The following is a 20,611-nucleotide window of genomic DNA, read 5'->3' as shown; positions in this document are numbered from 1 at the left end:
CTATTCTCTACTGATTGTGAAAATATCAAGTAAATCGATGTAGTAGGATGGAATTCGGAGCCAAATAACCTCATTGACTGCCCTATTAAGCTTTATGAAAACAAATATAAACACCTATAGTCTGGGCTGGTTATCGGAGAATAGGCCATTTTTGGGAAAAGTTATTTACCAGCAATTTTATTGCTGGAATCGAATCTTATGATGGTATATATTAATAATATAGGTATGCAAAGTCCGCAGATAGTCTGCTACTTTTTTTATAAACAAAATGGCGCCCGAAAATCGTGTTTTTTTTCAATTTTTGCTCTATAACTCCAAAGATTTTAATTTTACACCAAAAACACCCAAATAAAAATTAACCGCAATTAAATTCTGCATAGAGGCGTGTTTTCCACGATTCACTTAGACGAAAACTTTCCCCGGGAAAAGCGGGTTTTACCAACAAAATCTTTAATTTTCAACTAAAATTTTAGATAAGTAATTGTTAATCAATAATTACATAACTCGGTAATGTAAAAGCCCTTTTTGTATGGATTATAATTTCAGAAGCCGATGGAAATTGAATGAACCGTTTAGCAATAATTGAATTGTTAATTAAAAATTTACGGTCGCTATAATAACGACAATAATTATGATCCATAAGAATAGCTATGATTTTTTCATAAAAAGGCACTATACCTATCTAATGTACTTTAAAGAATTGAAATTGGACTATTTAAGCGGCCTCAGAAATATTTTAAAATTAAAAAGAATTTTTTGGCTTATAAACAAATAAAATATCTCGGAAAATATTAAACTAAATTAAATTGTAAAAACGGTATTCGAAAAACAGCTCCAGGACGCTACTTTTAAAAGAAAAAACGTTTAATTATGATGAGTAGTTCCTGAGATACAACTGGTCAAAGTTGACCGGAATTTACGACAAAGATATAAACAATAGGATGATAATTTTCAAACCGTCACCTTTTTATTTGTGTCCTCTTTCTCCGCACCAATTTTCATATCCTTAAAATACTCATAACATACATTATTATAATAAAAACTATCGATAATACGTGTGAAAATTGCCAAAAATAGCAAAATTCCAATCAAAAATTAGGTTGGAGAAAATGTAACCCTCAAAGTTCAAAATCGGTATACGTTAAAAAAATGCATTTTCTCGGCTTCCCATGGAGCAATTTCCTTCATTCTTTTTTTGTTCCCAAGTAACTCGAGTAGAGCCATCGAAATAACGCATTATTAAATGTCAAACTTGCTTTTGTTTTGTTATAATAAATTAATTTATTTATTATAACACAAAATTTTAATTTGTTTAAATAAAAATTGTTTAAATAAGTATACAGCTTTCAAATGAGAATATTTATGTTTTTACCTTTAAAAGGTACACTTGTAGCAAGTTTATCTAAAAAAAAGCCTACAACTGGAAAAAATATGTAGTTTTCTGTTCTTATAAATAAATTAATCTATTATAACAAAACAAAAGCAAGTTTGACATTTAATAATGCGTTAGTTCGATGGCTCTACTCGAGTTATTAGGGAAAAAAAAGAATGAAGGAAATTGCTCCATGGGAAGCCGAGAAAATGCATTTTTTTAACGTATACCGATTTTGAACTTTGAGGGTTACATTTTCTCCAACCTAATTTTTGATTGGAATTTTGCTATTTTTGGCAATTTTCACACGTATTATCGATAGTTTTTATTGTAATATATATGTTATAAATATTTTAAAGATATGAAAATTGGTGTGGAGAAAGAGAACAAAAATAAAAAGGTGATGGTTTGAAAATTATGATCCTATTGTTTATATCTTTGCCGTAAATTCTGGTCAAATTTGACCGGTTGTATCTCAGGAACCGCTCGTAATAATTAAACGTTTTTTCTTTTAAAAGAAGCGTCCTGCCGCTGATTTTCGAATGCCGTTTTCATAATTTAATTTATTTTAATATTTCCCGAGATATTCTATTTGTTTTTAAGCCAAAAAATTGTTTATAATTTTAAAAAATTCCTGAGGCCGCTTAAATATTCCAATTTTAATTCTGTAAAGTACATTAGATAGGTATAGTGTATTTTTATGAAAAAATCATAGTTATTCTTATGCACCATAATTATTGTCGTTAGTATAGGGACCGTAAATTTTTAATTAACAATTCAATTGTTGCTAAACGGTTCATTCAATTTCCATCTGCTTCTGGAATTATAATCTATACGAAAAGGGCTTTTACATTATCAAGTTATTTAATTATTGATTAACAATTACTTATCTAAATTTTTAGTTGAAAATTAAAGATTTTGTTGGAAAAACCCGCTTTTTCCGGGGAAAGTTTTCGTGGAAATGAATCGGGAAAAACACATCTCTATGCAGAATTTAATTGCGGTGAATTTTTTTTATTTGGGTGTTTTTGGTGTAAAATTAAAATCTTTGGACTTATAGAGCAAAAATTGAAAAAAACACGATTTTCGGGCGCCGTTTTGTTTATAAAAAAAGTAGCACACTATCTGCGGACTTTGCATACCTATATTATTAATATATACAATAATAAGATTCGATTCCAGCAATAAAATTGCTGGTAAATAACTTTTCCTTGTATTTTGCTAATTAGCCCAGAGTACTATAAATCTGCGGGATTTACATGGGACTTTTCAAATGCAAGGCCGCGCCGAACCGGAATCAGTTTAGTTCAGTGTTACAACCTAGGGAGTTAAAAACGTATCGCGCAATATATTGTTGTTTTAATTTTTTCAAGTGGTTCTAGATTTTGTCATTTCAAAAAATAAAACAAAAATGAATGATGATGCTGTTGATCTATTGATTAGTGCTGTTCAGAAAAGACGTGCTTTGTGGGATAAACGTAACGAGAATTACACGGATAATAAAGTAAGAGAAACTTTATGGAAGGAAGTAGCAACTGAACGAAATATAACTGGTAGGTACTTACATTTACAGATATAATTTTGAAAAATAATTTTAGAATATATATTATTAATTTATTTAGAAAAGCTATTAGCTTTATTAGTAACAAATTTAATAGAAAAGTTACATAAAGATAAAAAGTACTATAAACTTCAAAATATGAATTACGACTGTTCTAAAAAAGCCAACTCTCTATTACCAGAAAACGGCAGTTTTTGTCAGTGGCGCACACGCACACACCCCTACACGCGACACTATATATACACGAAATTTTCGATTTTCTAAATCTGACTGAATTGAAAATTGGCATAACTTCCACCTTAAACTTCAGGAAAAGACTCACCCATTCATATGTCAACCATCCATTTTGGTCCAAGGGTGTGGATTTTACGGCCCTTTCTATTTAGAATCTGTTTTTCGTTCTCGTCCCCAAAACTCCCAAAAACTTAGAAACTTTAAGTCCCACCTTTGTGGCTTCTAATAGTACTGATCATTACCTTTCCAACGCATGTCTAATTTTGAAAATCGGTTATACCATTCAAAAGTTACCGAGCTCAGAAATATGACTCAATTTCTAAAAAAAAGGAAAAACGTTTGTGGATATGTATAAGTATGTGTGGAAAAGTTAAACCGATCTGAATTTTTTTTCTGTGTATGAAGAGGGTGTCAGGGCCGATTAGAATAGAATAGAAATATGCTTTATTGTCACTGAAAATTTTTACAATTTTATGGACAAAGCTTACATATAGTCAAAAGAAAAATAATATTAACAAGAAATAACAAATAACAACTACAATTCAATAAAATTAGATAAATCGTCAATATACAGTAAATAAGATATAAAACCAAAGACAAAAACAATTAATTGCAAAATTTCAAAATTTCAAAATCAGAACCGGTGTAGTTATTAAATATTGACCAACCATAAGCCAGCTACAGGACTTGGTAGGTACAAAATGGCATATTTTTGGGGGTAATATCTTCGGTTCAAGAAGAGACAGGAGAACCGCAAATACACCATATCAATAGTGTTGAGTTATGCTTTCAAACGGTGTCTAACCCGTCAGGATCAGACATACACACTGCTCAGTATGGCCGAAAAACTGAAAAACAAACTTTGGTTTTTCGACAATTACTCAAAATTTCAACCTACGAATTGCGCCAATAACTGAGGGTTTGTAAAAGGACTCTAGACGAATCTAACAGTGTAAACCTCATATCCGGGAAAATTCTATTTTTTAAGTTATACGCTTCATAAATATGATCAATTCTATTTCCTATGGGAAAAAACGGTTTTTCTAGCTCAATAATTCCTGTAATAGCTTTAGTTATCATACTTGACCTTAGATGTATCAGATACTACTTGTCAATACGTTTTAAACTCATGTATGGTGATCAAAATCGGTTAAGCCGTTTAGAAGTTATTAAGCTACAAAAGTATAATCCAATTAACAATCATTCCCGAAATAGTTTGTGTAGTTGTAGTGGTTACGACGCTAAATTTGATCTGGCAACGGGCAATCCGAGTGTATTTGCCGACCATCCCAATATTTTTTCAATATATTTCTAATAGAAAAAAATCTAGTGTACATTCGATGGACACTATAATGCGACGATGGAGATATGCGGCAAAGGCGACCATTTATAAAGCTTAACGTGTAATCGAGAAACATTGCATTCAACTTCATACATTTAATTTACAAATAACTTCTGAAAAACTCCTGATACATGAATAAAAAACCGCTAAACTCCGTAAAAATGGGTGGAGCATACAATATTCCAGCTACAAAAGATCTGATATGAATATTACGTGGCGCGAAAATGTATTTTCATTTTGATGCAAAACAAAATTCTAGTTTTATTTTAAAAGATTTTTCCATAATATTTGCTAAATTTGAAGTGAACGCGCCACAAAAGAGTTTCAAAATTCAAATTGTATCAAAGTTACGCTTTTGTGGCGCGTTTTACTTTAAACTGAGCAAATATTATGAAAAAATATATTAAAATAAAGCTAGAATTTTGTTTTGCATCAAAATAAAAATACATTTTCGCGCCACGTAATATTCATATCAAATCTTTTGTAGCTGGAATATTGTATGCGCCACCCATTTTTACGGCGTTTAGCGGTTTTTTATTCTTGTGTTTAAATACATTTTTTTACGTTCCATACTTTACTAGACATCACTCGATGTTTCGAATATTCTCGAACTTTAATACTTCTTCTTCTTCCTCAAGTGGCTTTTCCTATATGGAATCAATCTTAGAGAACGGTCGTAACGCTGCTCCTTCTATTGTAATTCGCCTTGAATAAAAATGGTATATGTGGGTGGATTAGTTCCATGATATATGGAGCTAAACTCTCGATATGAACTAGCTTGGGTTTATTTCTATCTGAAAACTGGGTGCGGTAGGTTAGAGCGTTTATTTTCTGCAGGACGGTGTACGGACTTTCCCAGTTTCGTTAAGTTTTGGATAAAGTCCTTTCTTTCGTGTGGGATTGTATAACCATACTGGGTCACCTCTTTCGAAAGTTGTTCCATTAGCATGAATATCGAGCCTGGAGTTGGCTTTATCCCCCTAAAGCTTCAAACTTTTACGAGCGAATTCGTAGACTTTTTCCAATTTTTCTCATAAATTCAGGGATGAACGTTCTTCTTCGCAGGGAGACAATCTTTCAACATAAGGTCTTGAAGAAGCTTCATTTCTCTATCGGTGATCATTATTATCCGGCTGTAACGGGTAGATACTTATCTGAGATCCCGACAGGGAATAGATCTATTTCAGGAATAGCACACCTGCCCATGCGAGCTCATGGATTTGCCAAGCATCCCTTCATCGGAGAAACCATGTCCAAACCCAAAGCAATCCACCCTTTCTTTCCTCCACATCCAAACCAACTCGCCAACACGCACTAGCCAAGCGTGGCGTTTTAATGACTTAAATCCCCAAAGGCAAATTTCCATAAAAGACTAAACTACTGAACGGCCCTCAGTCTCCGTCGGCTCCAACACCCCCAACCAAGGTCTCGGGTGGAAAAGGGTTGGAGCAGACGGTGCTAAGAATCCCTGGAAAAATCAGGCTACCACAAAGAACAACAAAAGGGAACTTGCATAAAATTTTAAATTCGAAAAAATGGTATAAATCATAACCGAACATAATTTAGAACCTGTATCAAAAATAAAAAAGTTTTGTTTGTCTTTCGTTTGGCCCCTAAAGACGACTAAAAATTCAACTTATACCAGCCACCCCAAAACGCGTCGTGACGTCACAGGGTTGTATGTTTACATTCTACACCAATTGTATATATAATTTTAAATTAGACATTATAAACGTCAGTAGAAAATACAGTTATGTGACGTTACAAATGTTTTTGATCGTTTGAACCATTCATAGAAAATGTGTACTTTTACAAAATGGTTTTATTTTCAATAGTAAACCTTCTTTCCTTTCCTTCAAAAACTGTATCAAACTGCAATCTCAACAAACTGGTATATTTTATTACAATGACATACGATAAATGTCATTAGAATATAAATATTTTTCCTTTATTCTCCGACGACGATCTGGCTAAATACCCAAGTAGGTGGAGGCCAATAAACTAAAGAAGAAGAAGAAGAAGAATATACGTAAATATAACCGTAAACTGAACCACATAGTCAAACTCTGTGACGTCACGGGTCGTTTGAACTATTTTAAGATAAAGAAGACTTTAAATTTGTACTTCTAAGTTATCATGAGTTTTTGAAGTGTGAAATTTTGGAAATCTCATTTTTATAGAAAACTGAACATTATTATGTAATAAAAAAAATGTGCAAGTTCCCTAATGCATATCACCTAATACAACGTTAGAAATCTTATATCAGACCAGAAGATGATGGAACTGAAGGATGAGCTGAAAACAATAAAATGGAACATCATCGGCCTCAACGAAATCAGACGAAGAGAAGAAGCCCAAATTATTCTTAAATCGGGACATTTATTTCATTTTAAAGGAGAAGAAGACACTTCACATAGTTGAGTAGGATTCATTATACATAGAAAGCACCCTCAAAATATAACTAAAATTAACAGCATACGATTGTGCACGTCATCTTCAAACTAAATGCAAGATATAACCTTAAGATAACCCAGACATATGCTCTAACAACTAGCCACTCAGATGAAGAAATTAAAAAATTTTATGATGACCTAGAAACAGCATTACATACTACACCAGAATATTATACAATACATAATTATGGGCGACTTTAATGCGAAAATTGGCTTCAAACAAGATGATGCAGAAGTAGCAATGGGCAAGTATGGGTATGGTGACAGAAATGAACGAGGGCAAAGAATGCTCACTTTCTAATACCAGGAAAATTTATCCATGATGAACTCTTTTTTCGATAAAAAGCCTCAGCGTAAATGGACATGGATAAGTACAGATGGCAGTGTCAAAAATGAGACAGATTTAACATAACGAACAGAAAAGAAATAATTAAAGACATTGAAGTATTTAATAAATTTTCGATAGGAAGCGACCACGGATTAATCCGAGCAAAGATACGATTAAATGTCAATTTCGAACCAAGATGATCTTCAAAACACGAAAGAAGGAATGGATTCGCCTAGAAAACAACAACATATATGAGGATGTACTAACCAGATGTATACAACTTAGAAAACGACATAGAAGACATTGAACAAGCAAATAATGTCATAACGAAGGCACTAAAAGAAACAGAAAAGGAGTGCTTGCCTACTGTTGTGACCAATAAAGTAAAAATTTAGCCAAAATACCAAAGAGTTAATAAGTTAAAGAAGACAGCTGACGAAAAAATACGACTCCAACTACACCACACTGAAGAAATTAAATGAAGATATCCACCGATCAATCCGAAAAGACATAAGAGAAAACAACACAAGAGAAATAACTCAAATAATTCAAAAAAACAAAACTTTAAAAGTTTTGAGGCGAAATACGAATAACGTTGGCAACAAAAATATGTACAGAATAAGAAACAAAGATGGTAACATTGCTACTGATAGAGGCGAAATCCTCAAGATTTTATGGCGAAATGTATAAGAGCACTAACGAAAGGCAAAATCAGCCCCTGATCTTTTAAGCAAGATCGCAAAGCAAGATCACAAACCAGGGATCAGAATTAATGCCAGAAGTAGCACCATATGAAGTTAAAAAGATATTTTCAGAAATGAAAAATAATCAATCCCCTGGAGACGACGTAATAGTGATCGAGGCAATCAAACAAGATGGAAATAAAATTATCCAGGCTTTGGTCAAACTTTTCACCAAATGCATTTAGCAAGGAAAAACCCCTTCTTAATGAAACAATGCAGTAATTGTTTTGTTACACAAGAAAGGTGGCATAACAGATCTAAAAAACTACCATCCTATCAGTTTGGTATCACACATATATAAACTTTTCACAAAAATTATCAAAAAAAGACGGAGACTTCTATCAGCCTAGAGAATAAGCTGGATTTAGATCTGGATATAGCACTAACGACCACTTACTGGTAACAAAAAACCTGATAGAGAAATCTGCGGAATACAACAAACCATCGGCACTAATATTCGTGGACTACAGGAACGCATTCGATACCATAACCCTGTAACGTTTAAGTTTTCCCAGTGTAGATTTTAATTCGGTCCTCCATACTTTCACGGCTTTTGACTTAGTTGATTAGATTTTAGAGTCTCTATCGGCGTGTTTTTCTTAGAACCACATGTGTTGCATCGATAGAAGCGATTCTCAGGCAAAATGTTAGACTTTAAGAGCTTTCTTGTGAGTGATATCGGCCTTGCATCCCATAACTCATTTCAAGTATTAGGCTTGCTAAGCCCTTTACGAGTGGTAATTAATCTGTTTTTGAATATGTCTCACAGTTTCCCACAATTTTGATTGGTTAAAACCCCACTCCACAAAAAAAGACGCTTAGCGTTCATAAAAAGCACAGATTCTGAAAATTCGGCATCATTGGTGAGTTGAGTTTTGATACAGTGCAGTCATGTGATTTCGAGTAGCCATTGGTTTGGTGGACCCGACTTCTGTCGGTAAGTTAAAAAAAACAATCTTTTATAAATGCATCCAATACAATTTGCGTTTTTCTATTTTTTAAAGGGTCCCACCCATTATGTTGTCCATCTAAGTTAGCCTTATGTTGTCAATAGTCAATATAATTCTTCATGTATGAGCTGTTCTTCTGGGCTAGTAAATAGCTCTCTCTATATCGTAATGCATACACGATATGCGTTTTCCTCCGAAATTCAACTTTAGCCCTGTTTTGCTGCCATCCTACCATCTGGACAGTCTGGACACTGTCTAGTCTAAAACATGGGCTTTCTCTACCTAAGTTCGCAAGTGAGTGATAAATAGTTACTTTATTTTCATTTTGACATGACATAAGGCCATAGCCTTATTTTTTAATAGATCGCTATGTAGTTCGGTGCATAAAGACATTTTCATTATGTAAATATGTATGTTTTTGAGTATTATTAAGTAATAGATTTATGAGTTAAGCAAAGAGCTCTTTTCGTTTTCTGTTGTAAGTGAACGGTAAGAATTTTAAATTTTATTTAGAGTATCGACTTTTAATTTTATTTTGGTAACTATTCAGTTTATTTTTTTGTTGTGAATAAGAGTTATTCGTTCACTTACATTTTACATTTCGTATTTTTTTAGTTTTACGGTGTTGGTGAATACACCAACTTATATGCAACTTGTTAACCATGTTTAAATGATTACTTTTTAATTTTTATTTTTGTGGTTAACGTTTTTACGCTTCATTTATATATATATTATGTGAATATTAAGATTCCGTTGAGTTTTAATAAATGTTTTATTAAAGTGTACGATGTGGTATTTTATTTAATTATTATTTACAGCTTAAGACTAGAAGATTATTGTTGTTATGTCGTAGCAGTGTTGCTAATTTTGTTGTGTTATGTCTCGTTAAATTTTTCTTTGAGAGTTTGGCGGTCAAAACTCCAGGTGCCCAATATTTTCGTTTGTGTATTCAGTATTTACGTTTTCTAGAGTCCATGAGTCAAACCATCAGTTAATGTTATATATTTATCTTTTGTCTATCGTCGTTTCATTAGCTCTATTCGCATACCATTATTTATTCACTTAACACCTTTCATTGTAACAGAAGCTCAACCCAAAGAACCATGCCCACATCTCTTCCGACTGAGCAACGTGGCCTTTGTTTCTTCAATGTAAGCGATTGGACCTTTCCATCTTCGGTCATTCCTTATTCCATCTAAGGATAATATCGTCCTGATCCTTCTGGTTCAGCTCCCATGACCTCTTGTCCATCCGATCGTTATAACCCAGCAGAAAATGTTAAAAGCATTGACAGAATGCCGAATAGACCATCGCTACACTAACATGATCAGATATATTATCTAGTAAATGGCAACAGCTAGCGTGAGACTATCTGAACAACAAACAAATAAATTCTGTATACAGCGAGAAGTACGGCAAGGAGACACCATCTCACCGAAGCTATTCACAACCCTTTTAGAACACACTATTAAGAAGGCAGATCTGGATTAATATGGTATCAACATAAATGGAGATAAGCTCAGTCATTTGAGATTCGCAGATGACATCGTCCATATAGCCGATCGTATGGATGATGCAATAATAATGTTGAACAAATTATATCACGCCTTCAATGACTAATCTGGTGCTAAATCGTAATATTGTTGTTGATAAAATGGACACTGAGCAGACTGCATTTTATAATTACTTGGGACATTAAATTCGGTTGGGAAGAGATAACCAGACGTGCGAGCACACGTCGCATTTGATTAGCCTGGGCAGCGTTTGGTAAACTGAACTATGTATTTAAATCGGACTTGCCCTTATGCCTCAAAAGGAAAATCTTTGGCCAGTGTGTGTTGCCTGTACTCACTTATGGAGCCGAAACATTAATATGTACTCACAAAAAAGGTAGTGAACAAGATTCGCGTAACTTAGATGGCTGTGGAGCGCCAGATGTTGGGTGTCTCCCTTTTGGAGACAGATCTAGCACACAATTGCTATGCAGATATACCAAATGAAATGTAAAAATGTTGACAACAAATAAACATTACAAAGCAAATCTGTCAACATTGCTGTATGTATAAGAACAATAAATGTAATTAAATGAACGACTGCGATTCCCATTGACTCGACAAAATAAAATGGAACTGAATAATTATGGAACTAGAATAAAAGTTGAACAAGAACGACTGTCTGATGAAATAAATATAAAAAGAAGACTGACACAAGGCTATAATATATTATCGCATTTACTTTTTAAATTGTATTCTGGGGAAATATTTAAGGAAGCCTTTAATGGAGACAACTGAAGTTGTGAATGGAGTAACCGTGAACAATATTAGATACGCCGACGATAACTTAGTGTTTGCTAATTGCGAAGAAGATCTTTAAAATCTAATTTACAAAATAACACAGACCTGTGATCAGTACGGATTAAAACTCAATGTTAAGAAAACTAAAATATAATATGTAGACAGACAGTTGAAACCAATTTGTATATTAAAAAAAATGTACTACTCGACAATATATTTAATATAATTTTGAATTTCTAATATCAACATTATAGCCTGGGAGGTAGTATCAAATTTTTACGGTGATTTTAGCACCGATTCCATGAATTTATTTTGGTAGATAGTACTTATTTGATAACAAAAATGTTTGTCAGCTGGCGCGACTTCGGGGCTTTTAGCCAAGAAAAGATAAAATATGAAAGTAGATGAAAAAACCCTGCAACTTATATGTCAAATTATTGATATTTATTTGATTTGAAAAATAATTGTCTTTATAATAGCACATTTTTTTATTTATACGACACAATATGAAAAAGTATTATAGAAACAATTATTTTTCGAATCAAAATGTCAATTTTAAAAACAAAAAGGATTTCCGACGCCGGGAATCGAACCCGACTCACCTTGGGTGAAAGTCAGGTGCCAGGTATTCTAACTACTAGACCATTATGGATGTAAGTCACGGAGATAAATATTTGACATATAAGTTGTAGGGTTTTTCCATCTACTTTCATATTTTATCTTATTTTTTATATCATATGTTTTCTTGCCTAAAAGCCCCGGTTTTTGGCCAGCTGACATATCATTTATTAATAAACTTTGGAACAACTGACTATACAGTACGTAAATCGTTCAGCTGGACATAGGGAACATACATTGTATATATTTAGGTACATAAATACATACATTGTATTATATTGAGATCATTGTGGCAACTGAGCTCTCTCAATGACAATTTGGTTGTTAGCATTAAGGGGCATTAACCTCAAAATTGATAACATATTTCGGCTGACATAAAAAAAACTTCAAAATGTGACAATGTAGTAGCTAAATATTTTTGGTCCAAGGAAATGGGAAATATGTATACGCTGTGAGCTCGTACGTAGAGGGGATATTTATAAATTCGCGAGCGCCAGTAGTGGCAAATCTGTAAACGTTTACAGGAAATTTGACATAAATGTCAAAGTGATTAATTTAAAATTAAAATTAAAAACATTAATTATAAAAAATATTAGTTGGTCATAGCTGTGGTATATATTTTTACCTTAAATACACTTACGTTTTAAATACTGCATTTACGTTTTTTTAATGTTCCGTAATATGTAATTATAAATTAATCTAGCGCCATCTACACGATAATTGTGAAATTATCCGAAGTAAGAAATTAATATTTCATCAATAGAACGTCAAAATGATTAGCAAAATCTTAAAAAAATTTGTTATATTTTAATTACTTTTTAGCGTTGTAAATATTAAGCGATAACAATTACATAATAAATTTAAAAGTTACCGGTGAAAGTTGAATTAGTAATCCGCCAGGAGCGACACCAGCGAAGCTCAGAGAGTATATGGTTCATTCCACCAACATACCTACGACTGTTTTGGATTATCGCGACAACGAATATTTCAGTGTGCAACATAAGAAGTACGAAAGTAAATGGCTCTAATAATTATTCCAATAAACAGCTATGTAATTTGCAATTTATGTTCGTTCTTAATATTTTGCACAGTAAAATATTCGTTGTCGACATAATCCAAAACAGTCGTATATTCGTGGAATAGGGTATAGTTTAGAAATTGGTTTTTAAAATAATAGATAGTATTTTAAAAAGTAAAGTTAAATTATTAAATCATTAATCATAAACTTTGTTTTTGATCTATTTATGGACAGCCTTGCTTTAACACTCACTCATTCTATTCATTCTAACAGCTCTATTGAACCAAAAACTCGTACTCAAACAGAAGCTTCAACTAACACAGGTCAGCGCAGTTGCCACAATTCTCTCAATGTATATTCCCTATGTCCAGCTGTACGATTTACGTACTGTATAAATAAAACCAGCCATGCTAAAATGCTCCGGTCAAACTTGACGCTACCTCCCCGGCTATTAGTACCGTTTTTAACAATAGTATTTATTGATTGTTGCAGATTATAAAAAAGCAAGGAGCAAATGGCGAGATTTGAAGCACGTCTTCTCTGATAAATTAAAAAGAGGAAGCGAGTCGGAGCACAAATGGAAATGGTTCGAAAAATTGCGATTTTTAGAAGAAACCATTCAGGAAGAGTCTCAGCGTATAACAGATGGAGGGGGGATAAGTGGTCCACAATCGCCAACTGGTGTTTCTATACCTTCTGCAGCTTCTACTTCTTTAAATTTAAGTGAAAGTAGAAAACGCAGATATATTGCAGCAGAAGAAGGTGAAGGGTTGAATACCGGAATAGAAAAATTTGACCTAAATAAATCAATTGCAAGAAAAGAAGACGAGGATGATCCGACTTCTCGTTTTCTGATGGACCTCAAAGACTCCATCGATAGTCTTCCGAAACATTCGCAAATGTTTGTAAAATCTAAAATTTTGCAAATTATAGCAGAGGAAATTGAAAAAAAATCGGAAACCCAATAATGCCAGTCTGCAACCTTTCCATTAACCTTACTACATTTTGCAGTCCACTTCAACACTGATTAATTCATGCGACGCTTCAACATTTCTTTACCTTTAGCGATGACAATAAAGATTGAACATATTTGTTGCATATTTAAATTGTATTAAATTTTTACCAATACAGTGGAACCTCGATAACTCGGATTAATCGGGACCGCGGCCGATCCGGGTTATCGAAAATCCGGGTTAGCCGGAGAATATAGTAAAAATTAATAAATAACCTCCATTATAATTACAAAAACATGAAATACATATGCACAGTACACATTTAAATTACGTATAGTTGTATAGAGTGTAGAGTTTTGTTCATTTCTTGGTAAAAAACTCAGTCATACTGTAGAGATGTACCGACACCATAATATGGTAGGTCTGGATCCAGCGTACGAAAAAAAAGTTGATAAATAGCAAGCTGAAAATTTGTTATTAGCTTAAGGGTGTCTAGTCGGACAAACATTAATATATGGGACACATAGGGGACACTGGAACAGGGGAAGTTTTAACTGTGGAACAGGTTAAAACTTTGGAACGGTCAGACCACGAAAACGGCACATGTGTTTTGTCCGACAGAACAGACTTAAACTCTCCGAACAGAGATTAAACTGTCATGCAAAAATCAGACTGCTATTTATCACCAAATTGGCGTTTTAATGAGTGGAACATGTAGAATATGTCAAATGACAGGAATTATGACAGGTGATAAATAGCAGTCTGATTTTTGCATAAGAGTTTAATCTCTGTTCGGAGAGTTTATGTCTGTTCTGTCGGACAAAACAAATGTGCCGTTTTCGTGTTCTGACCGTTCCAAATTTTTGACCTGTTCCACAATTAATACTGCCCCTGTTACAGTGTTCCCATATATCAAAGTTTATCCTACTAGACACCCTTAAGCTATTAACAAATTTTTAGCTTGCTATTAATCAACTTTTTTTTCATACGCGGGATCCAGACCTATGGTATCATAATATCATATTATGATGCTGCAATAAATTTATTTTAAATATTCGCCTTTATCAATCCTACCTAATGTTTCTAGTTTCTTTTCCATTGTCACTACAACATTTTTACGTTTTGTTACCATTACGTAGACAAAAATCACACAAACACAATCTGAAGCACGATTACAGAACGGAAGTGATTAATACGACTACTACACACAATACGGTTACAAGGAACAATGTTGTTATTTAAGAACAGACTAAGCCCATTGTTTTAAAAAGGAATTTTTAAATAGTCACGTCTATTTTAAACAATGCTAAGACAGTTTGGCATAAATAAAGGAAAAGGAATACAGACAGGTTATCTCTCAAATAATATTTGGCCTACATACATTTTTATTTGATTAAATTGTTAAATTGTTTATTTGTTAAATTTTTGTCTGATGAAAATCGGTCCGGGTTAGCCGGACTTCCGGGTTATCGGGGGCCGACTTATCGGGGTTCCACTGTACATTCTTTTAAAAACACCTATTACATTACTGTGTTGTTCTTACACTCTTTTATACTAAATAGAAATAACTAAAAATTTATTTTGAAATTTTGATTACTTACCGACAAGCCACCATCAGCCTTCACATGGAATATCTCTTCTGTAGTGCGTGTTTCTTTTGTGAATTTGTGAAAAAATGGACTGCAGTATATGATCAAATGTATGGTTACTCATTCTAAACTGTCTTTCTTTCTTCATCTTCTCGGAGTTTCTCGTTTAGAGTTCCGTACTGTCCAGTACTTTCGTAGTATTTATTGATATTGAGAGTCCACGACTACCTTCTTTCTCCCACAAATTCATCACCAAGCGCGGAACTATCTAGTAACATCACCATCATCAAAGTTGATGACATTATTATTATTATTCTTTTTTAACGCCGATAACAGACGGCGACTGTGGCCGGGCACTCTGTGGATCCACAAAAGTAGTTTCCGATGATTGACCGTGGGTTCTTTTTAGTCTGGGCAGATTCTAATTATCGGAGAATAGGCCATTTTTGTGAGAAGTTATTTAAAAGCAATTTTATTGCTAAAGTCGAATCTTATGATTGTATATAATAATAATATTGTATGCAAAGTCCTCATAGAGTGTGCTACTTTTTTTTTAAACAAAATGGCGCCCGAAAATCGTGTTTTTTCAATGTTTGCTTTATAACTCCAAAGATTTTAACTTTACACCAAAAACACCCAAATAAAAATTTACCGTAATTAAATTCTGTGTAGAGACGTGTCTTTTCTCGATTTACTTCGACAAAAATTTTCCCCGGAAAATGCGGGTTTTTCCAACAAAATCGTTAATTTTCAACAAAAATTTTAGATAAGTAATTGTTTATCAATAATTAAATAGCTTGGTAATATGAAAGATCTGTTCGTATAGATTATAATTCCAGAAGTCGATGGAAATTGAATGAACAATTTAGCAACAATTGCATTGTTAATTAAAAATTTACGGTCGCTATAATAACCACAATAATTACGATACATAAGAAGAGCTATTATTTTTATATAAAAAGACACTGTACCTATCTAATGTACTTTACAGAATTGAAATTGGACTATCTAAGCGGCCTCAGGAATATTTTAAAATTATAAACAATTTTTTGGCTTATAAAGAAATAGAATATCTCAAGAAATATTGAATTAAATTAAATCTTAAAAACGGTATTAAAAAAAAACGGCAGGGCGCTTCTTTTAAAAGAAAAAACGTTCAATTGTGATGAGTGGTTCCTGAGATACAACGGGTTAAAGTTGACCGGCATTTACGGCAAAGATATAAAAAATAGGGGCATAATTTTCGAAACATCACCTTTTTATTTTTGTCCTCTTTCTCCACACAAATTTCTATAACTTTAAAATATTTATAACGTATATTATTATAATATAAATTATCAATATTACGAGTGAAAATTGCCAAAAAATAGCTAAACTCCAATCAAAAATTTGGTTGGAGAAAATGTAATCTCAACGGTCAAAATCGGTATACGTTAAAAAAATGCATTTTCTCGGCTTCCCATGAACCAATTTTCTTCATTCTTTTTTTGTTCCCAAGTAACTAGAGTAGAGCCATCTAACTAACGCATTATTAAATGTCTAAGATGCTTTTGTCTTGTTATAATAAATTAATTAATTTATTATAACAAAAAATTTTAATTTACTTAAATAAAGATCGTTTAAATAATCATACAGCTTTCAACTGAGAATATTTGTGTTTTTAACGTTAAAAGGTACACTTGTAGTAAGTTTATCTAAAAAAAAGGATACAACTGGAAAAAATATGTAGTTTTCTTTTCTTAAAAATAAATTAATCTATTATAACAAAACAAAAGCAAGTTTGACATTTAATAATGCATTAGTTAGATGGCTCTACTCGAGATACTTAGGAACAAAAAAAGAATGAAGAAAATTGCTCCATGGGAAGCCGAGAAAATTTTAATGTCTACCGATTTTGAACTTTGAGATTACATTTTCTGCAACCTAAGTTTTAATTGGAATTTTGCTATTTTTGGCAATTTTCACTCGTAATATCGATAGTTTTTATTATAATAATATATATTATGAGTATTTTAAAGATATGAGAATTGGTGTGGAGAAAGCGGATAAAAACAAAAAGGTGACGGTTCGAAAATTATGATCCTATTGTTTATATCTATGCCGTAAATGCCGGTCAACTTTAACCCGTTGTATCTCAGGAATCACTCATCACAATTAAACGTTTTTTCTTTTAATAGAAGCATCCTGCTGCTTTTTTTCCAATGCCGTTTTCATGATTTAATTTGATTTATTATTCCCTGAGATATTCTATTTGTTTATAAGCCTAAAAATTGTTTATAATTTTAAAATATTCCCGAGGCCGCTTAAATAGTCTAATCTCAATTCTGTAAAGTACATTAGATAGGTACAGTATCTTTTTATACAAAAATCATAGTTATTCTTACGTATCATAATTAATGTGGTTATTATAGCGACCGTAAATTTTTAATTAACAATTCAATTGTTGCTAAACTGTTTATTAAATTTTTATCGGCTTCTTTAATTATAATCCATACGAAAAGAGCTTTTATATTACCAAGTTATTTAATTATTGATAAACAATTACTTATCTAAAATTTTAGTTGAAAATTAACGATTTTGTTGGAAAACCCGCATTTTCCGGGGAAAATTTTTGTCGAAGTAAATCGAGAAAAGACACGTCTCTACACAGAATTTAATTACGGTAAATTTTTATTTGGGTGTTTTTGGTGTAAAGTTAAAATCTTTGGAGTTATAGAGCAATACTTGAAAAAAAACACGATTTTCGATCGCCATTTTGTTTATAAAATAGTAGCACACTATCTGCGGACTTTGCATACCTATATTATTAATATATACAATCATAAGATTCGATTCTAGTAATAAAATTGCTGGTAAATAACTTTTCCTTGTATTTTGCTAATTGGCCCAGAGTATATGTGGAGTGGATGTTGCATCACAGTCGCCCGTCTGTTAGGCGCTTAGTGCCGTCTCCCAGTCGGAGGTTGGATATCATCATCGCTATCTTTACTCTATCTACCGATGCTCTGTAGAGCTGTATAGAAATGCATTTAAACCAGTCCCTTAAATTCTTTGACCATGACACTCTCCTGCTTCCTATATCCTTCCTCCTCTCATCTTTCTCTGTTCTATCATCTTAGCATTTTATATGGCTCTCCTCATTACTCATTACGGATCCACGAAATTGTAACTTTCTTATTTTTATTGATTCCACTTTCTAGAAATCAGATATTCCGTTACGTAAGTTTCTTTATTCAATCTATCTAATCTCGTTCTCGTTCACGAACGGCATTCCCTTAGGACATTATTTGATGCTGGCGATATTATATGTTAGAAAAAAATTCTTGATAGAAATGGCAGTTTTAGGAAAAATATAAGATTAATGACCCACTAATGCAGTATCCTAACGGATCACGGGATGAATCATTTAAAGCATGTTTTTGTTGAAATATAAAAACGCTAGTAAATCATAATACGAACTAATTTGAATGAACGATTGATATTGATATTATCTTTCTGTGGTTGCCAAGATTTATAAAATATGTTCCATAGATTCCTTTTAAAAATAATAGTATATTATGCAACGAGCATTTAATGATGGTCATTATGAACCGAGTATGAGGGATAAGAAACGAACCGCCTAGCGGCGGGTTTCGTATACAGTACGAGCTTCATATTGATAATTAAATGCAAGTTGTATACGCGATTTTTTCTGTGATCATTCACAACAAATTAAGAGTGTATATTTGAGAATTCTGACGATTTTAGCGGGGCGTAAGGAAATGGGTGAGTCAAAAAGTTTCACAAAAAAAGCGAATATTTCGCGAAATGAACGTCACATCGAAAAACTAAAAAATACATCTTCAATATGTTTCAAAAATCTATCGAATGGTACTAAACATGACCCCTCACGGAGAGGGGTGGCACATCTAAAAACTGCAAAATACACTTTCAAAATGTTTTTGAAAAATCTATCGAATGGTACTAAACACGACCCCCCCACGGAGGTGGGATGGAGGCTACTTTAAAATCTTAAATGGGACTCCCAAATTTTGATTGCAGATTTGGATTCTTTATGTAAAAATAAGCAACTTTTATTCGAAACATTTTTTCGAGTTTTGGATAGATGGCGCTGTAATCGGGAAAAACGGTTGTTGGAAATGGAAAACTAAATTAAAAAATGGAAAGTCCCCACTAAAATGGAAAATTTTACTTAACTTTTTTTGGTTTTAGGACCTAATAATCACAACCCAATAGGTCCCCATAACGTTCGAGTGACTGCAAATTTAGCATACTTTGCTCCCCTACCAAAAAAATATATTTAATTTTATTAATTTTGTAACGCAAACAAATTAAGTAGTTTGTCAGTTCCTTTATATATTGAGAACTGTCAAAGCGTATGTATTTGACTCGCCATATGGCAAAAATCTGTATCGTAATGAAAATCTGTATCATAATGAAGTTCATTATGATACAGGTAGTGAAATTATAATTGACATTATAGTATGAGAAAGAAAAATATACAGGGTAGCGAGAAAGTATGAAAACACAATAATTTCTCGGAAACCGCTTGAACGATTTGTATAAATTTTCGTGCGTGAGGGTGTTCTAATGCGGCCGATATTATGGTGGTAATTACATTGTTGTCAAATCTTCCGTTTTTCTGGAAATGTAATGAACTTTCTTATTTTAAACGGAAAATCCTGTATATTTTTGCGTTTCGAAGTCCTTAAGAAATACTGAATATTTTTCATGTTATATTCCCTATACCCAAATGCCATAATTTCGGAGTTATAAAAAAAAATTTAACAAATTATGAAAATTAATTTTTTCGGCCCAGATAGATATTATTTTAGCTTCTTTGGATCATTGGGAATAAAAAAGTCTTTTGTAATTTTTCTCAAAAGTTAATCGTTTCCGAATTATATACAATTTAAAACTGACGATTAAAAATCGCTACTGCAATTTATTGTCTAGGGGAAAATAGACGGTAATCGAAGGCCAAGCAGGAGAAGACACTCGTGGCTCTAAAAACTGCGGAAGTGGTTCGGGCTCATATCAGTCGAACTATTCAGAAGTGCCGTAAGCAAAATCAGAATTGCCTTGATAATAGCCAACGTTCGCAATGGACAGGACACTTGAAGAAGAAGATAAGTATAATTATTGTTGTCACAATA

The 20,611-nt window shown here is 32.8% G+C and overlaps 1 protein-coding gene across 1 annotated transcript; it reads left to right on the top strand.

Moving 5' to 3' along the window:
* Positions 1–2,641: 2,641 nt before the first annotated feature.
* LOC114343505 (uncharacterized) lies at positions 2,642–15,445 on the top strand. The gene is made up of 2 exons (XM_028294342.2): positions 2,642–2,925; positions 13,406–15,445. The coding sequence occupies exons 1-2, from the start codon at positions 2,784–2,786 to the stop codon at positions 13,879–13,881; spliced, it is 618 nt and encodes a 205-aa protein (XP_028150143.1). The 5' UTR covers positions 2,642–2,783; the 3' UTR covers positions 13,882–15,445.
* The last annotated feature ends 5,166 nt before the right edge of the window (positions 15,446–20,611 follow it).

Source organism: Diabrotica virgifera, chromosome 5, assembly GCF_917563875.1.
Source record: "Diabrotica virgifera virgifera chromosome 5, PGI_DIABVI_V3a".
Classification (NCBI taxonomy): Eukaryota; Metazoa; Arthropoda; class Insecta; order Coleoptera; family Chrysomelidae; genus Diabrotica; species Diabrotica virgifera.
This window is presented reverse-complemented; position numbering and strand designations above follow the sequence as displayed.

Excerpts from the sequence above, each read along its gene's own strand:
- LOC114343505 (XM_028294342.2), top strand. The coding sequence starts at position 2,784 with ATGAATGATGATGCTGTTGATCTATTGATTAGTGCTGTTCAGAAAAGA. Across the intron at positions 2,926-13,405 it reads AACTGAACGAAATATAACTG|ATTATAAAAAAGCAAGGAGC; the intron begins GTAGGTACTTAC and ends TGATTGTTGCAG.